The sequence below is a fragment of the Humulus lupulus genome, chromosome 8 (genome assembly GCF_963169125.1).
Source record: "Humulus lupulus chromosome 8, drHumLupu1.1, whole genome shotgun sequence".
In the NCBI taxonomy this organism is placed as follows: Eukaryota; Viridiplantae; Streptophyta; class Magnoliopsida; order Rosales; family Cannabaceae; genus Humulus; species Humulus lupulus.
The window spans coordinates 71,370,909-71,390,875 of NC_084800.1; the positions used below are offsets into that span (position 1 = coordinate 71,370,909).

Genomic DNA, 19,967 nt, shown 5'->3' on the forward strand with positions numbered 1-19,967 from the left:
CACTCAGTATGGTTTACCAGGACCTCAAAGTGATATTCACTCATCTGATCAGAGCTACGGGCTCTGCATGATCATTTTGATCATCATATGCATGGCTTGGGCACTGAGGTCCCAGTGACTTGCTTGTTGGTCACTCAGTATGGTTTACCAGGACCTGTTGAAGGTTAGAGGCTTACCCAACAACCAATCTTCCATTTGAATTAGTGACGTGCTTGTCAGTCACTCAGTATGGTTTACCAGAACCTATTGAAGGTTAGAGGCTTACCCAACAGCCACCCTTCCACTTGAGTTAGTGATTCGCTTGTCGGTCACTCAGCATGGTTTATCAGAACCTTTAGTGTTACGACACTCATCTGATTAGGATTGACTTGATAGTCCTCCAATCAGAAGGCCAGGTTTTCTTTTCCTGGATACCCCAGCATATGTTTGAATTCATTTGCATGCTGAGTAGAACTATGAATGCTAGGCATGCCAGATATGATTTGATATCATGATATGACTGTTTTTGAGCATATGAGTTTTCTTGCTGGGCTTCGGCTCACGGGTGCTTTGTGGTGCAGGTAAAGGAAAAAGGAAGCTGGACCATCCTTGAGTTGGAGAGCTTAGGTGATGACGTGTACATATGCAGCTGCTCGACCAATACTTGGGCGAGGTTTGAAAGTGGAACTAGGGTTGAACCCTGTTTTGCCGCTTAGAACGGCCTGTTGTAAATATTCTTTTGTAGTAGACTCTAAAATTATATTTTTGGGATCCCAATGTATACAGTAAACGTTCTATTGAGACGTTATATCTTAATCAAAGTTTTTAATCCCTAAACCGCTAATCACACTTAGTTACACGTTTATGGCCAAATGACTCGATTAGCGAGTTTAGCACTGTTTTCAATGTGCACTATAGCGGTCCTTGGAGTTGGGGCGTTACAGAGGACGTCGACGTTGTGGAGCTGAGGCAGCGGTGGCTAGGGCACGGAGGTGAGCGGCGGTGGCTAGGACACGGAGGGCGTCGACTATTGCATAAAAAGCAGTACTATTGCATAAATTTTTTTATAAAAATGAAAGGAATGAAAAAATAACGTAAAAGTGAAAAATAAATGGTAAAAAGCAGTATGTTGGGTAATTTCTCAATAAGATATTTATTTGAAATTTATATGACATTAATATAAATTTAATAAAAATAATTAATAAATTCTATAAATAAAACTAAGCAAATGTGCATATTACACGTTACTTGTATCTAGTATATATATCTTCTATATAATAAATGTGTAAATAACAGAAATTCTTGGTTTTAACTATTTTTTATTTTTCTCTGTTAACTTTAATAGAATATTCTTATATTTAACAGAATATTCTTATATTTAACCGTAGATTGTAAACATGACTTATACTTAAATAAAATTAAATAAATTAAAATATGATATTTTTTAGATATTTTACAATGATAATTATTTAAAAATAATTAAAATCATATATTTTATAACTTAAATAAAATTTAATTAAACTTAAATTTAATATTATATTAAACATATAATATATAATATTTTGTTGTCACTCTCAAATTCAAAAATTAGAACAAACATAAACTTAAATAACAAAAAAAATAATTAAAATATGATATTTTATGATAATTTAAATAATTAAATCATATTTATTTAAAAACAATAAAGGCATACATATCATTTTTTTTATCTTATAAATTTGTGTGATAGTTTGTTTTTTATCAAGTGATTGAAGCTTTTTTTTCTATATCAAATTCATCAAAGTACATTGTGAGATACATTAGAAACTAAAAATAGTTGATGCATGTATATTATTGTCTATACTATGACTTTTTCTATTCTTATTTTATTTCTATTATCAATTTCTTTTTAAATATTATTATATTTTATATATGTACCATGTAGCTTTGTAAATATATATATGTCAATATTGTGTTTAGATGTTATATATGTAGAGAATATTGATATAAATATCTATATATCTATATATATATAAAGAAGAGCTTCAAGGAAATGATGTGGCACTCTAAAATTACTCCAAACTATTTTTTCTATTTTCTCCTTTAATCTAATTTTTTTATTCATTTTTATTAATAAGGAGATGATGTGTCATTCTAAAATTACTCCAAACTATATATTTTTTTATTTTCTCCTTTAATCTATTTTTTTTAATTTTTATTTTTATTAATAATTATTTAAACTTTATTTTTTTAGATATTTAAAGAAGATATTTTTTTAATTAAATACCTAATAAACTAACAAAAAAATAAAATAAAACAAAAACTACATTAAATGTTATTTTTTTAGATATTTTTTGAATTAAATACCTAATGAACTAACAAAAAATAAAATAATAAAAAAAACTATAAATATATACTAATAAAATAACATCTTTGAAGCAGTGTTCAGATAACCAATCTATCTATTCCTATTTTTAACAGCTCGACAAAACTTGAGGTCCACAAGTTAATTTTTAAAAATAAAGACCCCAACGAGTAATCGGCTAAAATACAATATTCAAAATGATGTGAATGAGTAATCAATATTTTGATAAAACACAAGGTCCACGAATTAATTTTAAAAAATAAAGGGTCCAAACAGGTAATCGGCTAAAATACAAAGTTCAAAATGGTGTGTATATATAGTTTACTTTCTATAAAGAATTTTTAACACTTTGAATAAATACATAGTCCAAAGGTTAATTTTTAAAAATAAAGAGTCAAAACAAGTAATCGGCCAAAGTATAGTGTTCAGATAACCAATCTATCTATTCCTATTTTTAATATCTTGACAAAACTTAAGGTCCACAAGTTAATTTTTAAAAATAAAGACCCCAACTAATAATCGGCTAAAATACAATGTTCAAAATGATGTGAACCCTTACAAAAAAAATATAAATTATATATAATTTAATTTTTATAAAGAATTTTTAACCTTTTGAATAAATATATGGTCCAAATGTTAATTTATAAAAATAAAAGGTCAAAACGGGTAATCGACCAAAATACAATGTTCAAATAATCAATCTATCAAATCTTATATTTAACCTTTTGATAAAACACGAGTTCTAAAAGTTAATTTTTAAAAATAAAAGGTTCAAACGGGTAATCGCCCAAAATAAGTCTTACACAAAACATAAATTTCCACATACATAATTTAGACTTTTTATATAAAAAAAATAACGCAAAGCGTATAATAATGATAATAATAATAAAAAATAAATGCACACGTACAACAAATTTTTTGAACTTTGTTTTCGGTACTTTAATTATTCAGAATTTTTCAAAAACTTGCAAGAGATTTGATATACAATGGACACCATTATGAAAAAAAAATTGTATTCAATACGCCCTCACGTGTCCATATAAGGAACATATTGTACGAGTAGGGTGAAAAAAAATCCATGTCGTAGCATTCTCCTAAAAGTATTTTAAAATATGTATGTTTTTTAATAATTACAAAGGACTGTGCGAAGCGCGGTTATGTTTTCTAGTTTATATATATTATAGAACTATAATTTATTCTATTATATATATATTTAAAAAAATAATGAACTAGTTTATATTAAAATTATAGACAATGTTTGCGACTTTAAAACTATACAAACGGGTATTGCACGTTGCTTCTACCTAGTATATATATACTAGACACAAATAATGTTCCACATTTCCTTAGTTTTTAAATAATTATCATTGTAAAATATCTCAAAATTATCATATTTTAATTTTTTTAATTATTTATTTTATTTAAGTTTAAGTGAGGTTTACAATTTACTGTTAAATATTATAATATTCTGTTAAATATAAGAATATTCCATTAAAATTAACACTATAATTTTTTTTTTAAAAAATCGTTAAAATAAAAAACTTTTGTTATCTACACATTTTTTATATAGAAAAGATATAATCTGTGTTAATTTTTTTTTGAACTAAAAAATATATATTATTTTTTAATTATATATTGTATTATATTCATTTCGCCCCCAATTTTTTATATAAAAAAAAATTAATGTTACGTTCACTCAAATTCTTATTGGCTTTCCTTCAAAAATAAAACATAAATAAATAAATTAAAATTCCAATTAGCTTCATTTTTAGAATCGTTCATTGGTGCTATTAATTCTAAGGTGATAACTCTATTAAGTAACACACCAAATTTTCAATCCATTTATTTAAAAAATGGATGAGGCAAGAAAAGTTATTTGATGGAAATAAGTAAGCAATTTATTTAGGGGGTAAAAAATAAATTAAGTAAAATTTCGAACAAGATAATAAAGTATGATGGTTTTCCTAACATATTTGGTCAAAGTAAGATACATTTTATTTTACACCAAAAATAGCATAACCCTTAGCTCGTTCCTTCAACCTGCTTTGGACTATTTAGTTTTTTGGTCTCGACAGTAGAAAGTGATGCTAAGATAGTGATGATGATTTTAACTTTGTCTCATTACTTTGTTTCTTCAAAGTTGTGATTTATTAGGCTATTTAGGTTTTTTACCACCCGAACTATTACATATGCATATCGTGCCTTCTGAGTTTTTCAGACAGTTAAAAAATCCATCCGATTTATTCACAGTCATGTAAATTAGGATTTCCGTCCAATTCCGTTCATTTTTTGTAACAGGAGGATAATGTTCAAGATTGAAAACTTTGTTTGGACATGTGTAATGTTAACTAATCATGTAAACTTTGTTATAAGAGTGAAAATAAATAAATAAATATATATATATATATATAAATTTATATGTAGAGATGGATTGTTAATTAATTATTTAATTCTTTTTGTACACTTTAGAGTCTCACATGTCATCCCAAATTATGTAAAAAACAGGCCACATCATCCTCCCGTTACAAAAAATGAACGAAATTTGACGAAAATCCTAATTTACATGACTATGAATAGATCGGGGGATTTTTTAACTGCCTGAAAAATTCAAAGGTATAATATGCATATGTAATAGTTCGGGGTTAAAAAACCTAAATAGTCGATTTATTATTAGATACATTAGAATATTGTGATACTCTTATTCATGTATTGTATTTTTGTAACGTAAAGTATTTTTTGAGATATTATTAGTATTGATTGTACAATAACACACCGAACGCAAATTTGGATACTTTATTTTTTTTCTTCTAGCTTTTTTAATCTCAGCAGGGTAGGAGCAGGAGGTTCATCATTTATGTCTAAATTGAGCAGCAAATTTACATAGTTTACTATATATTGCCATTATTGTACTTAAGAATTCATATAAATGAAAATTGTAGTCTTTCCTTAAAAAAAAACTCTCCATTTCATTTTGGCTAATTGTGATTAATGGAGCTCTACATAGCTTTGTTTTATTACTCCTTTATTAATATAATTTTAATTAAGTTATTATGTTTTTAATTCTTTTGAAATTAAAATACATGAGTTTTAAAAAAGATATAGATATATGTATATTATCTAATTTATTTATTTTTTAGAAAATTATTATTTGGACGATATAGTGTGGAATAAAATTGTAGTTAATTTTTATATTAGGACATCAGTTTTGCTCCTATTAATAGGATTCGAACCATCAGTTACATTTTATTAATTTTTATAAAATTTATAAATAATTTAGTGTACCGAAATCAGGTTAAAGTCATTAGTTGTAAGCATGCCTGTTATTTTTTATGAGTAATGATATGTGCACTCAAATATTATACACATTGACTTGACACCGCTTTTTAAAATAGTGAGTCCCAATTTTAACAAATGTGATTGGTTAAAAATGTTCTTACGTCAATGTGTATAATGCTTGTGTACATATTTTGAATACACATATTATTACTCTTTTTTTATTCCCGTGCATACTTTTTGAATCATAATTTTGGCACTGTAAATTATACGAAATTTTCTAAAAAATTGGTGGATGCTTGCTATAACTACAATATACACTGTATTTTTTTTCAATTAGATTATAATTTCTCTACGTACCAAAAAATAAAAATGCCCCTATCGTTAGAGGCAAAATTGACATCCCTACGTTAGAATCTCCTTATATTCTTTACCAAATAAGGATATTATATTTACACCCTAAGAATCTCCGATGAATATTGTATAATTTGTGTCAAATTTGACTTAAAATATGTGTCAATGATATATTTGGCTCACTTTTTGTATTTGTAGTTTAATACACAAGGTGCAAACTAGCTAAAAATGATAAATATAACTATTAATGTTTATTGAAAATATACAAAAATAATTATTATTTTTATTTAAAGATAAATTACAAAATTAATAATTTGTATTAATGAGTGACAAATAAGTAATTAAAAAATGTGATATTTATTGTGAGCCAAATTTGACTCATGCTATCTTTTGTGCCAAATTTACACAATTTTTAATATGTGCCAAATTTAGTACATATTTTAGACCAACATTTGAGTTTAATTTTATAAAAATGGACTAAAAACATGGTTATACACAACTTTTATAGCACTTTAATAGAGGTACCCCATTAATTATAAAAAAAAAATATTTTTTAAATTATTTTTAACACTTTTTCTTAATGTTTTTTTTTTGACATTTTTTATTTTTATTTTTTTGCTTAATTTTAATTATTTTAATTTGTCTGTTATATATATATATTTTAAATAACATCTAATTTTTTGAAAGAAAAAAAACCTTTTACTTTAACAAGTGTTTATATAAAAAAATTTTGTTTTATTTTTTTCCATCAATATCTAAAATTTATATTATTTATATGTATTTTTCAGAATATTAAAAAAAAGAGTAAATTTAACAAATATATATTTATATCAATTGTTAATAAAAATAGGTTGCCTTAATCAAATTCTCAAATTAATATAACGCCTCCACCGATAAATATATAGGCCGGGGGATGACGGTATTGAGCTTTGATAACCCGAAATTCTGAAATTGTGAGGAGAGAAGAAGAAGCTGTTGTTGAAACATGTATCACCCTACCAGAGGCGGTGTTCGTGGTGGCCGCGATCGTAAGCCCTCTTTCTATTTTCCTTTTACTTTTTTCTTTTAGGGTTTTGATCTCAATTTTTTGTTCCTCAATTATGTAAGCTTGATAAGGAAAATGTCTGTTTCGGTTTTCAGAAGCCAAACGATTTTTCTCTTTTAATTGCTGGAGTTTTGTTATCAGTTATCAAGTGTATGCTTTGTGTTTTGGGGATTCAGAAGAAGCCCTAGTTTGAGCTATTGGTTCTGAAACAAATTGAAACTGGAATCGTAAAAATGGAGGATTAAACCAATTATTTGTTAGCTGTAACCTGTGAGCAGCCTTTTCAATTTTCTCTTCTGGGATAATCTTCTTATGCTTAGTTTAAGTATTTATGTTGCTAGAATATGCTTTTAAGGACCTGATTTCATTGCATATGATACGAGTAATGTGTTGATTTTATTTTCGTGGTTCTTTTAGGTAGTATGCGTTGAAATCTTGAATAGAGTTAAAATCATCTATACTATTATTCTAAGAGTTGCTTGAGTTTCTTAATGGGAAGAAGATATTTTTTTAAGATTACTCGTACGCGAAACCGAAACATACTTATATTAGAACTAGTATTTAATGCGCTTGCAACTAAAGTTTAATATTTTTTTCTTTCTTTCCTTTTTGTTTGTTTGTTGTGGTGTTAATTTAATAATTTCCTGCCACTTTTTGGTGATGAACAGAATTTACTTGGGACGATGTGAAAGTTGATAAGCATCGAGAGAACTATATTGGTCACAGTCTCAAGGCCCCTGTTGGAAGATGGCAGAAAGGTAACACTCATGTCTTGGTAATATTGCATTTTTCCTGGGTTTTGCAAACTGATTGAATTGAATGTAATGTATCTGTAGGCACCTTTTTTTTTTCTTTGGATTTAGACATATCTAGGAGGAGATATGTGCAACTTGTTGGTCTATATCATCACCTTAAATTTGTTTGGGTCAATGCCATATCAATCAATTAGCTTATGTTATCAACCTCCATAATGGAGTGTGGACAGTTTGTAATTTCTACCTTAGGCTGTAATAATGAAATAGATTAATCCTGAAAATTAAAAATATTCTGAAAAGTTTTGAGACTGAATTTGATTACTTTCAAACCGAAAATGTGAGCTAGAAACAAAGTTTCCCCAAATGTATTGTTAAGATGTACACAAACCCCTAAAACTTGCCAAGCATCCATATCTTCTAAAACTACAAAAAACACTTCAAAGCTTGGTTTTCCTAAAGGTTTATTTGAATTCCACTCAGGTTGGTGGTGTTTACATAGTCTGTCTGTGTTTTCCTATATTTCATTCAGTATATTAATTGTTTATAGATTTGTTCTTTATTAGTAAACACTATCATTAAATTTGTTGTCAATGTCATCAGATTTTAAGTTGAACTTACGTTCTGTCTGGCGTTTTGAGGATATGCTGTGTCTGAGAATTCCCATCCGGCTCTCCCCTTTTCTCATTTTTTTCTTCTTCTTCATCTCTTCCTTGTCTGGCCTTTTATGGAAGTAAAGTTCATTCCATAGGAATATTGAAGTACTCTCTCTCTCTCTCTCTTTCTCTCAGCATTCTCAGTCCTACATTTATTAAAACTGAAGTTCAGTCGTTGTGTCTAGTACTACCACTAGGAAAATTAGTTCCATTACTTATTTGTTTAATGCACATTTTTTCCTACTAGACAAGTTTGGATCTTTGAGATTCGCCAATCAAAAGAATGTGTAACTGACACTGTTATCCCTTTCAAATTTAACAGGAAAAGACCTGCACTGGTATACGAGGGATAAAAATTCTTTGAATGCAGACATGGAAGCTGCTAAAGAAGAGATCAAAAGGATTAAGGAAGAGGAGGAGCAGGCCATGAGGGAGGCTCTTGGCTTAGCTCCTAAGCGTGCAAACCGCTCACAAGGTAATCGGCTTGATAAGCATGAGTTTTCAGAGCTTGTGAAACGAGGTTCTACTGCTGAGGATGTTGGTGAAGGGCATGCTGAGGCAGCCCATGTTCATGGTCTTGGTTTCTCAAGGTATGTTACTTGAAGCTAAAATTACAGTAGTTAAGATTCTTGTGCGAGTAAACCACAAAAATTCATTCTGAGATTCTAGTGGGTAAATGTACATTTGTGTGGGAGACTCCTGTGATATTTTGTTCAATTGAATGTGTGTAGCCTTCTGTTTGCTTTCTTATTTGAGATCTTTTTAATCTTACTGCAGAGCACATCGCCCTCACATGGAATCAAGTTCTCATCCATCAACTGTTGAAAACATTCCACCTGAAATGCCAGCAGTACCCTTGTCTAATCCAACTAACCCAACGACAAGAAACACTGAAGAAGAGAGATCAGAGGATGAAAGTAATCGAAAGAAAAGGAGGCATGATGAAAGGAAGCACGAGAAGCATGAAAAGCGTGAAAAGAGAGAGAAGCACAGTAAACATGAAAAATATGAAAAGCATGAGAAATATGAGAAGCGTCATTCCTCGGATGACAGGAGGAAACACAGGAAAGAAAAGGAAAGAAGACATGGTTCGGACTAAAGTAATTGTACAATGATAAATAAGCTGGGAAATTATATGCTTCATATATGAAACTTTTTTGGACCTTATTGTTGTTCAAAATTTCTAAGAGGGAAATTTCTATTGAAATTTTGCTGTCCTTCTTGTGGGATATTAGACGATTCAGTAAAAGTCCCCTCTAATTGAAGAGACAGGGTCCCACGATCGTCTTTCTCCAACGAATGTTGGGACAATGCCAGATTATTGAAGAGGTAAATCTCATGCTGCAAGAACTGTACCCTAAGTAATATTTATTTGTTGGTTGTGTGTAGGTGCATATTTGCCAGACTAATGTTCTTTTCTATTAATACAATCTCTCCAGATAAATCACTGTTGATGACCATTTTGATAACAAGCTGTACGATAAAAAAGAACTTAGGTAATAATAACCAAACAAAAGAAAAATATTATTAATTCTTTGGTTATTTATTAATTCTTTTGGACTTTAGGTCAAGAATCCCAAAGTGGTTGTATCTTTTGGTCATTCTATATAGTATTTTGTTCTTATTAGCCTTCACTATAGTGAGTACTGCAAGTTTTTGATTGGAGTCACTAGAATCTAGAGGATTAGCTTTGTAATTAAAATTATTTAATTTGTAGTTTGATTTTCACAACCAAGACGGTGGTATAATATTTGTTTATGTTCCTATTAAGCTTATCATCCTGTATTACGTGCTTAGCTCTTGTTTATAGTTACTACTATCGAGATAATAAATAAATAATTACTACGATCAAGATGATAATATGAACTAGTTACTATGTGAATAGAATAAAGATACGCAATCTTCTTTTTTGTTTTTTTGTGATGAAAAATTATTGAAATACAAAACGATTAACAAATAATAACTTAAAAAAATAGATAATAACAATAAAAAAAACTCAAAGAGCAATTAACAATTATGCATATCAGAAAAAGATTACTCATACAGACTAATTAAGTTGTGAAATAAGGTAAAAACAACTACTTTTGATGTTATTTAAGGTTAAGGAACTATGGTTCAGCACGCCTTAGGAAAGCTACGATGATCACGAAGTGGTAGTGTTGGTCACTACGATAAGCCAATTTGCTAACATTTCAGATGGTTGGTAGATCGTCAAAAGATGATGGTGATATGCACCATTATTAGGCAAAATACCAAATTAACACAACTAAAAAACATGGAAATCAAAAAAAGACATAACATAACATAAAGGACAACCAAAACATCCACACGCAACAGACACTCACGAACACCACTCAACCAAAAAATCCCTAAACCATACTAGTTGAAAAGAGCATGACCATGCCAACTAAGCACCATGAAAATCAAACTCCAAAACCTCAAAGCAAAAAAGTTGAAAACTCAAGAATGCCACTAATGGAAAACATCGGCGTTGAAGCAAGAAGGCCAACATCATCAAGGCCCTTAGAAACTCAAGCCATTGATTTGTAAGAAACATGAGGCACATTTTGTTTAAGTTCTAACAGTCTCACAATGAAAAGGACATGTAGAAGGAATGAGTCTTTTACTCTCGTAGGAGTGTACCCCTAAGGGGTTGTGCGATTTAGTCGTCGAGGGATAGTGTTTGTGTTGTTAAAAAGGGATAGGGCATCTCTTTGTTGGTGAGTTTGTCAAAGGCGTTTGGTTCTCTTCACTCTCTGATAAGTTGTTTGAAGTTTTCGCTGTGGTTGTGGACAAGTCTCTCCTTCACCTATAGAAGAAAATAGCATTAGTAAACACTTGGATGACTCCATACATATCACAACGAAAGAACTTACGTTCAACCTTAAACCCAACGAACAGGAAGATGAAGAACATCCAAGTAGAATATTGCTGGGATGCTCTTCTGACCAAGACAAGGATTTCAAAAACGGTCATTTCAGCTTCACTATAAATGACGTGGAATGCCATTAAAGGATGGAAGTGGAAAGAGTTAGACAATGGTATCCTCTATTTCACTTTTCCTATTATTGATAATGCAACGAATGTACTAGAGCGTAGGCCCTGGTTCGTGAGTGGGGCTCTCTTGGTGGTCATGCCATGGCCTTTGTTGCTAACTTACTCAAAAGATAACTTTGATAGAACCCCGATCGGGGTCCAAGTGCAGAGCATACCCCCAAGCTATTGGAATGCCAATAATCTAGAAGGTATTGCAGAGAAGGCAACTCTTCTATACAAAATACCAGAGAACACACTACATCGCTCCAACTCTGGCACCTTTAAATCCAAGGCTACAGTGAAAATTGATGAGCCCTTATTCTCAGGATTCTTCATTAAAAGGAAAGGCATCAAAGATCTCTAGCTACAATATAAATATGAAAAACTACCAAGAATTTGTTTCGAATGTGGAGTAATGGGGCATGAACAGAAATTTTGTTTTAGACCCCCAATAGTCATAAAGAACGAGGAGGGAAACGTTTTTCTAATGTTTGGAAATTGGCTCAAGGCGGATGTTCCTGAGCAATCGACGTTCAAGTCGCAGCGACCAAAATGGTTTAAAGAATGGATAACATAGAAGCAACTCCTAATGGATCCTGATCTTTGCAGAAAGGTGAGATTAGAACGCATTGCAAGAAGCTCGGAGGAATATGAACTCAAGGAAGAGCTACAACAAAATTCGGCCAAGCGGGCACGATGGAGGAGTATTCGATAGATCCCACGACCCCTTCGAGAGGGATTAATAATTGAATTCCCATGGTTGACATGCTAGGTATTGGTGAGTTTTGCCCCTATTGGAAGTTTGGAAGTGAGACAAATGAAGATTGGGAGAAAAACAAATTGTTCCTTACCTTAAAGGAAGGAACGTGTCATTTTACCTCCACACTCTCCAACCTGTTGACTGAGAAAACTGACACGTGCGCCCAAGAGGCAGGCCAAGCAAGCACAGGCGAGGTGGAGGGCCTGCAGGATAATCGAGCTGAGCCACCTAGCTGGTCCTTTTTGGGAAAACAATTGCTGCAACGAGTTAAAGCTACTTGCAAACTTCCCTCCCACTCGGATGAGAACAAAATGTCATCTATAATACAAAAGGACAACACGATAACCAATTGGGCCAATAACGAAAAATTAAAGCAACTCCTAGAAGGTAAAAAAATGGAGTATGCGAAAAATCAAGTCTTGCAAAACATTTTGGGCCTCAGCCTAAACAACTAGATTGGCCATCCAATGAGTGTTGGGCCCAAGCTTATGATTTATTGAAACATACCCTAACTGCAGACAAATTCCATAGAGAATAAGTTCTCTTTCACCCAATTACAAACATTGAAGACTTTAGGGTCAATGAGCATTCCAAGGGCCCATGAAAAAGGAAGGCCTCACAAGGAGCTTACCTAAAACCACATCCTACTGAATTCGACAAACCCGAAGATTGCAAGGGCCTAGCCGAAAGTGGAGTGAAGAACAAAAGCATGGAACATAATGGAGATCAACAATCTAAGGTACATGTTGAGCTATCACTCCCTACCAAGAAGCCAGTATTCTCCCCGGGATCAGATGAACAGAGGTCACCCACTAATCGACCAAGAGGTCGCCCAAGGAAGGACAGAGATTCACCTACAATGAGTTGGGATTGGTGAGAGGAAGAGAGGTAGACCATCGAAGCCTCAAGATAGAATTGGTGTCACTCCTCAAATCCACAAAAGAAAGGCCTGATCATCCCACTCAAACAAATCAAAAGTAAATGGGAAAACAATTTGTTTGATGTTAAAGTGGATCTAAACAACCAATTCATTGTGGTTCACAAACAATTGTCAATTCCATCTACTTGTGTTATTTAGGAAGTCAAAGAAGGGAAGAGTGTTCGTGAAGGGCTCAATTCAAAAAAAGAAAGGAGCAGAAAGGAGAACCAACATATTTTTTACTTTGGGGCTGTTGAGACTTGCCCAAAAATGTCTCTAAGGGGTTCGAGGATACTACATTGGAACTGTCGTGGACTTAGAAACATTGCGGCAGTTTGTCAGCTTAGGGAGCTTACTCGCGTTTCCCAGCCATAATTATTGATCCTTTCAGAAATGCGATTGGCCCATGAGAATTTTAAACACCATATGCACAAGCTTCACTAGAGTAAAAACTTACTAGAATGCATGATTTAAGCTGTAAATAAGGAGCCAAATGCACGATTGAAGAGGAGAGTAAAAACCTCATTACTGGAATAATCTCCTTGGGGCCCCCAGGAGAACTTTGGTCAATTTATTGTGTGTATGGGCCGCCAACCCATAATGAAAAAGAAGAGTTTTGGAAGATGATTGTGGACAGACTCTTATCAGCATTAACTCTGGGGGTATTAATAAGGGATCTAAATGGGTTCTTCATGACCATGAAAGCTTCAATTACACCAACCAAAGTAACTCCTCCTGGTATTCATTTGATCTGAGAAGAATGGTGGACAGGGCAGGTATGATCGACCTGGGTTGTCAGGGGAGCGAGGGATCCAAGGTGTTTTTCGATGGTTAAAAGTGCTTGGAGTGGTCGGCTTCATCAAAGTCCCATGATTAACTTTAGCAGAAAGATAAAGAGAGCAAGGTCTCACTTAGCTCAATGGAACAGGACCCATTTTCGTGATATTAAAAAACATATTGAGAATGTCGAATTACGTTTAGAGGAGATTGAAAAATCCGACCCCACCAATGTATTACGCATTGAAGCGGCTAAGGCAGAGTTGATTGAGTCCTTACATAGGGAGGAGCTTTTATGGAAACAAAAGTTTAGGGTTTCTTGGCTCAAAGAGGGAGACAAGTGCACAAAAATCTTCATGGCATCCACAATAATCAGAAGAAGATGAAATTACATACAATTCATAAAGAACGAATCAGGAGAGTGGGTTGAGAACCCTTCGAAAATTGGCAAGATTTTACTCAACAAATTCAAGGAAATCTTCAAAAGAAGACCCAGGCCAAGCTCATTCTCGAGTTCAAGAACTTCTCCAACCAAGGTTGGAAGATGTAGAAGCAGTCAATCTTAACAAGATCCCAACCGTGGAGGAGATTACAACCACTCTGAAATAAATGGGCAAAGACCAAGTGCATAACTGCATGGCATACCAGTATCCTTCTATGTCCATCACTGGGATGTGGTTAGACATGACCTATTTGAGCTAATCATACATTTCTTCAATAGAATTACCACATTTCATAAACGACACCAACCTGGTCTTCATCCCAACGAAGGACTGCCCATCATCAATTAATGATTATAGGTCAGTAACACTTTGTAATGTGGTCTACAAATGTATCTCCAAGATCATAGCTACTTGGTTGAGACCATTTCTCAAAGATCTCATCTCACCAACTCAAGATACATTTGTTCAAGGGAGATTCATAGCAGAAAACACAATGGTGGCTAGGGAAATTGTCCATTCAACGGGTAAGAAAAAGGGAAAGAAAGGATTTATGATGATAAAACTCGATATGGAAAAAGCCTAAGACAAAATGGATTGGGACTTTATCTTGGAAGTTCTGAAAGGGCGAGGACTAAAGCCCCCCTTCACAGATTGGATCAAACACTTTATATTTGTGTCATAAATGAAATTGCTCCTCAATGGATCAGTTACTGGAAGATTCAAGCCAAAATGTGGGCTGAGACAGGGGGATCCGTTGTCCCCCACTCTGTTCATCTTGGAGGCAGACATCCTATCTAAACTATTAACATTGAAGGAGAACACATGGGTGATTAAAAGGTTCAAACTAAGTAGAGAAGGGTTGACTCTTAGCCACTTGATGTTTGCAGACGACATTATCTTATTTGACAGGGCAACAAAGAAAGAGGATAAGACATTTTTAGATTGCATATTCACATATTGTGCATGGTCGGATCAAGCAGTTAACTATTATAAGCCAGCATCATTCTTCCCAAAAGGAGTCAGAAGCCAAAGCCATGAAGATCTCTAAACTTCTAGCAATGAAAAGAATGAAGAAAGATGCGCTATACTTATGACTTCCCCTATTTTAATTAATCAAAAGAACAAAGAATATGGAGTATCTGACCGAACAAGTCCTCAAAAGGGTTGAGAGGTGAAAAACGAAACTCGTCTAATGCAGGAAATGCTTGCCTCACACAATCGATGAGATCATCCATGTTGGCATATGTGGCTACTTCAAATGTCATTCCTCTTTCAATCACTGAAAAATTGGATAGGATTCTCAGAGACTTTTGGTGGGGGGGTTCTCCATTGAAAAGAAATATCCATATTGTGGGGTGGTCAACAATGTGAAAACCCAAGACAGAAGGAGGGTTGGGATTATGAACTACAAACATGATAAACAAGGCTTTCCTCATGAAGTGGGCTTGGAAGGCTCTTGTGGATAGGGGAAGTCTATGGAGCAAGGTTATTCAAGCAAAATATGTAAAAAGGAATGAATTAATGGAAATGCACAATGGGGATTCTTTGAAGTGGAATGGAAAGTGATTCTTAGTGCGAGGAACACCCTTTCTATAGGTCTTTGCAGGAAAATTGGTAATGGATTCACTACTTTAATTCAGTTCCAGCCTTGAGTTCCAAATGGAGTTAGAATGCCAATCCCAACAAAGGGTGCTACCTAAGGGGTGAGGTAGGTCAAAGAATTCATTATTGGCCATCAATGGGACTCACAAAAGAATAACGAGTGGTTTGCAAAGGAAGATGCCAAAAGGATCCTTAACATTACTTTGCCTTTAATAGATAGAGAAGATGGATGGCAATGGACAAGGGTAAAAATGGCTGCTTCTCTGTCAAGACAGCGTGCAACATGCTAAGGGATTACCAGAGGAATGAGAAACTAACAAAGTGTGGAAATGGATAAGGGGTTCGCAAATGCCCAACCGCCTGAAGATGTTTTGGTGGCATATTCTCAACAATGCATTGCTGACTATATCCAAACTTAATACTTATTTCGAGATTAGCAACCTAGAATGTTCGTTGTGTGTAAGGAAGGGATAGAAACAACTATTCATCTATTATGGGGTTGTCCCTACACTTCATCCTTGTGGTTTGGTTGTAGCTGAGGACTCGGAACAACCATCCTTCAGACAACCCAGTGGAATGATTGGCTCCAATGGTTCAAAGATGATGCCAACAAACCAGCTTAGATTAGTTTACTAGTCTCTAATCAATGGGTTTAGATTAGTTACTAATTTATTTATTTTTACTCTAAACAATGGTTACATTAGTAGATTTTGATTAGAAATTAACTTGGTCATTGTTTTTTCTCTCTCAAGTATATGAATATTTTTTTTAATCATATATCTCGACCATTGTATATACAGTTTCATATAAAAATATATACTTTTGATATGTATACGTGTTTCTGCATTTCTGCTTTTGTTTCTGCATTTGTTTTGCTGTTGGGGGAAAATGGCAGAAACAAATTTCATAACACAATTTTTAAACATATTAGCGTCGGTTCTGCACAAACACAAACATAATTGTCGGTATATAACCAACGCATCTGACTCTCAGAAGCATCGGTTACAGACTGACGCTTCTGACCAGGTCAATTGTGTCAGCTTCAACAACGTTGGTTCCAAAACTGACGTAATTGGCAAAAGCGTCGGTCTATAACCGACGTTGAACCTTGATTTTTAGTAGTGTACATAAATCTCCATGCACGCCTTTAGCACAAAGGAACTAACCTCAAAATTAATAACTCACACCATTTATCATAATTTGATATACTTTTTGGGAGTTGATATGATTTGTGTCTTTGTTAATATACACCTTACGAAGTAAACTACAATACAGAACTATTACATTATAGTTCAAATTAGTCATCATTACATATATATCTATGTCATTATTTTCGACAATTTATTAATTTGATCACAAGTTCAAAGTCTCGTGATTTTAGCACTTCAGCCTTTTAATTTTGTTGTATCTTAAAGATTATTAATTTATTTAAGATTTGTTACTTTGTGTTATAACTAGTTAACAGGTTTGTTGTAATTTAATATTTACTTTCTCTATTTATTTTAGAATCTATATTTTATATTTTATATTTTAATTATTTTGTAATTTGTAAATTACTTGTATGGATATTTTTTAAACCTCAACTTCTATTAAACATATTATCACACTTGTAGTGCAGTTTGTCAAACCTCAACTTATGACATTTGAATCTTCTTGTAGAGTAACCACCATTCATGAATGTGACGGAAGAACCACCATTCATGATTACACACGATACTTTAATCATTGTTAAATTATATTTATTTTCTTAATAAAATATACGGAAATTATATAGTGTACTCATCCATTGTGTTTTTTGTATTGTTATAATTATAATTTTTGTTATACACTATATACATTGTAATTATTTATGACATTCTTTCAAATAATTTGTTGCATGTATGTATTTTTTTTTATACGTGTGAGAAACATGTTATTTAAACTTTGTTTTTAATATTATAAATTATTCATAATTTTCCAAAAATTTGGGGATGTACTAAATAACTACAATGTATATAATCATATAAAAAAATTGAAATTATAACTATTTACGTGTCAAAAAAAGTACACTCGTATATCCTTTTTAGGGGGTGTAATGTTGCACTATAGAATTACCCTAGGCCCCGTTTGTCTAAGATTTTGTTTCTACTTAAAGCTAAAAGTGTTATTGATTTTATTAACCCTATGAAAGAGCATGTATCGTTAAAGTAGTATATTAAAATCAATCACACAAAAACTAATCTTTAAGTTGTTAATTACCAAACACTATTTTTCTTTCAATCCAAGTCAAATAATAATGCAAGAAAATAAAAATTAAGAATTCAAGAGATTAAGGGTCTGATTGGTATTCTATTAGGATCCAATTTTATGTTTTCAAATCCTTAAAATTAGTGGGACCCATTATAATTAGTGATTGGTAGTTTGTTTTTTAAAATCAAATTCAAATCTGTATCCAAAATTTGTTAAGGAAAATGGAAAACGAGAAAAACTCGTCTTCTCAGTTTTGTAAAATTATTTTCCAAAATCCCATATATTTTAGTTTCTATTATATTTTCAAATTTAATACCAATCACAGATTCAATTTTTTAAAACTCAAAAACAGTTTACTGACATTGAACCAATCACATTTTCATAAACATGTTTTTAGTCACTAAATTCAGATTTTCATTTCAAAATCCCACTTTTCAAAAATACAATTTTCTAATCGCGAACCAATCATACCCTAAAATATCTAAGTCATTAATTTCCCCCAATATTCTTCCATAACCATCTTTCATCATCTTCATTTTAATGTTCGAGGTGCTAGTCTAGGTTCATATGTATTCGCAAGGATTTTGTAAAGAGTAATGATATGTGCACCCAAAATATGCACCCAAACATTACACACATTGATATGTCACTACTTTTTAAAATAGTGGGTCCCAGTTTTAATGAATGTGATTGGCTATGTTAAACTACCACATCAATGTGTGCAATGTTTGAGTGTATATTTTGGGTGCACATATCATTACTCTTTTGTAAATCACATGTGAATCTAATCAATAGATTAATTCCAATATTCCTATAAAGAATTTAAATCTATCAATAACATTAAGTTTAGCCATAATTTGACTACTCAGTGTGATTAGATATATTCCTATCCTAAACACAAATCAACCTAAACAAGTCAATTCTAACCTATATTGATTGAGTCTAATTTAAGTTTTATCTCCCAAGTTCCACTTAAATTGCTAAATCAATTTCAAAGTTGATAACTCTTGGAAAAGCATTAAGCACAAACCAATATAAACAATGAATATGAATTACATCAAAATAAAGAATTAAAAAAGAAAACTTATTTATAAACATAAGGTTCTATTAAAGTCCTAGAAAAGGAAATTAGTTCATCATCTTAAAGCAAAATACCAAGCAAGAATAAAAATCATGGCTTGAAATTCAAAAGAACAAGATAAAATAAAAAAGAGAAAGAAATGATGAAACAAACTAGTGTGTAGATCTCTCTTCAATCTTAAAAATCTAATGTTGCCTTGTGTTTTCTCCCCAAAAACTTGTTCTCCACTTCCAAATATGATCTCATATGATAACCCTGAGGGAAATTATGAATTCCCCCTTAAATGGGCTTTAAAAAGTCTTTAAATAAGTTTAAATTGCAATACCACGAGACCTCGCACAAAATCCACGAGGGCTCACACAAATTGTTGTCCAAAGCACTTTTCATGTTCCAACATTGTTAAGTAAACACATACATAACTTTTTTTATCATAACTCCAAATGAGATGATTCAAAATGATTTAGAAAGCTGAGAAAGAGATCTCAAAACATCTATTTCACAAATTTTTTGCAAAAAACGCTTGGATCATAGTCGAAAATGACGTTGAAGTTTCAACTTTGCGCAACGCATGCTGAGCCAGTACAAGATTTGAACGTGAAATCTTTGATTAACCTCAAACTTCACATTTTTCCTAAGATTTTCCATCATAAAAATCAAATTAACTATTAACAATAAAACTTAAAGAAAATAAACATAAAACACACTAAACTAATCAAA

At 32.2% G+C, this 19,967-nt stretch overlaps 1 protein-coding gene across 1 annotated transcript; it reads left to right on the plus strand.

Moving 5' to 3' along the window:
- Nucleotides 1–6,808: 6,808 nt before the first annotated feature.
- On the plus strand, nt 6,809–10,037 carry LOC133797745 (uncharacterized). Its single transcript, XM_062235765.1, has 4 exons — nt 6,809–6,978; nt 7,664–7,753; nt 8,726–8,993; nt 9,181–10,037. The coding sequence occupies exons 1-4, from the start codon at nt 6,936–6,938 to the stop codon at nt 9,500–9,502; spliced, it is 723 nt and encodes a 240-aa protein (XP_062091749.1). The 5' UTR covers nt 6,809–6,935; the 3' UTR covers nt 9,503–10,037.
- Nucleotides 10,038–19,967: the final 9,930 nt, after the last annotated feature.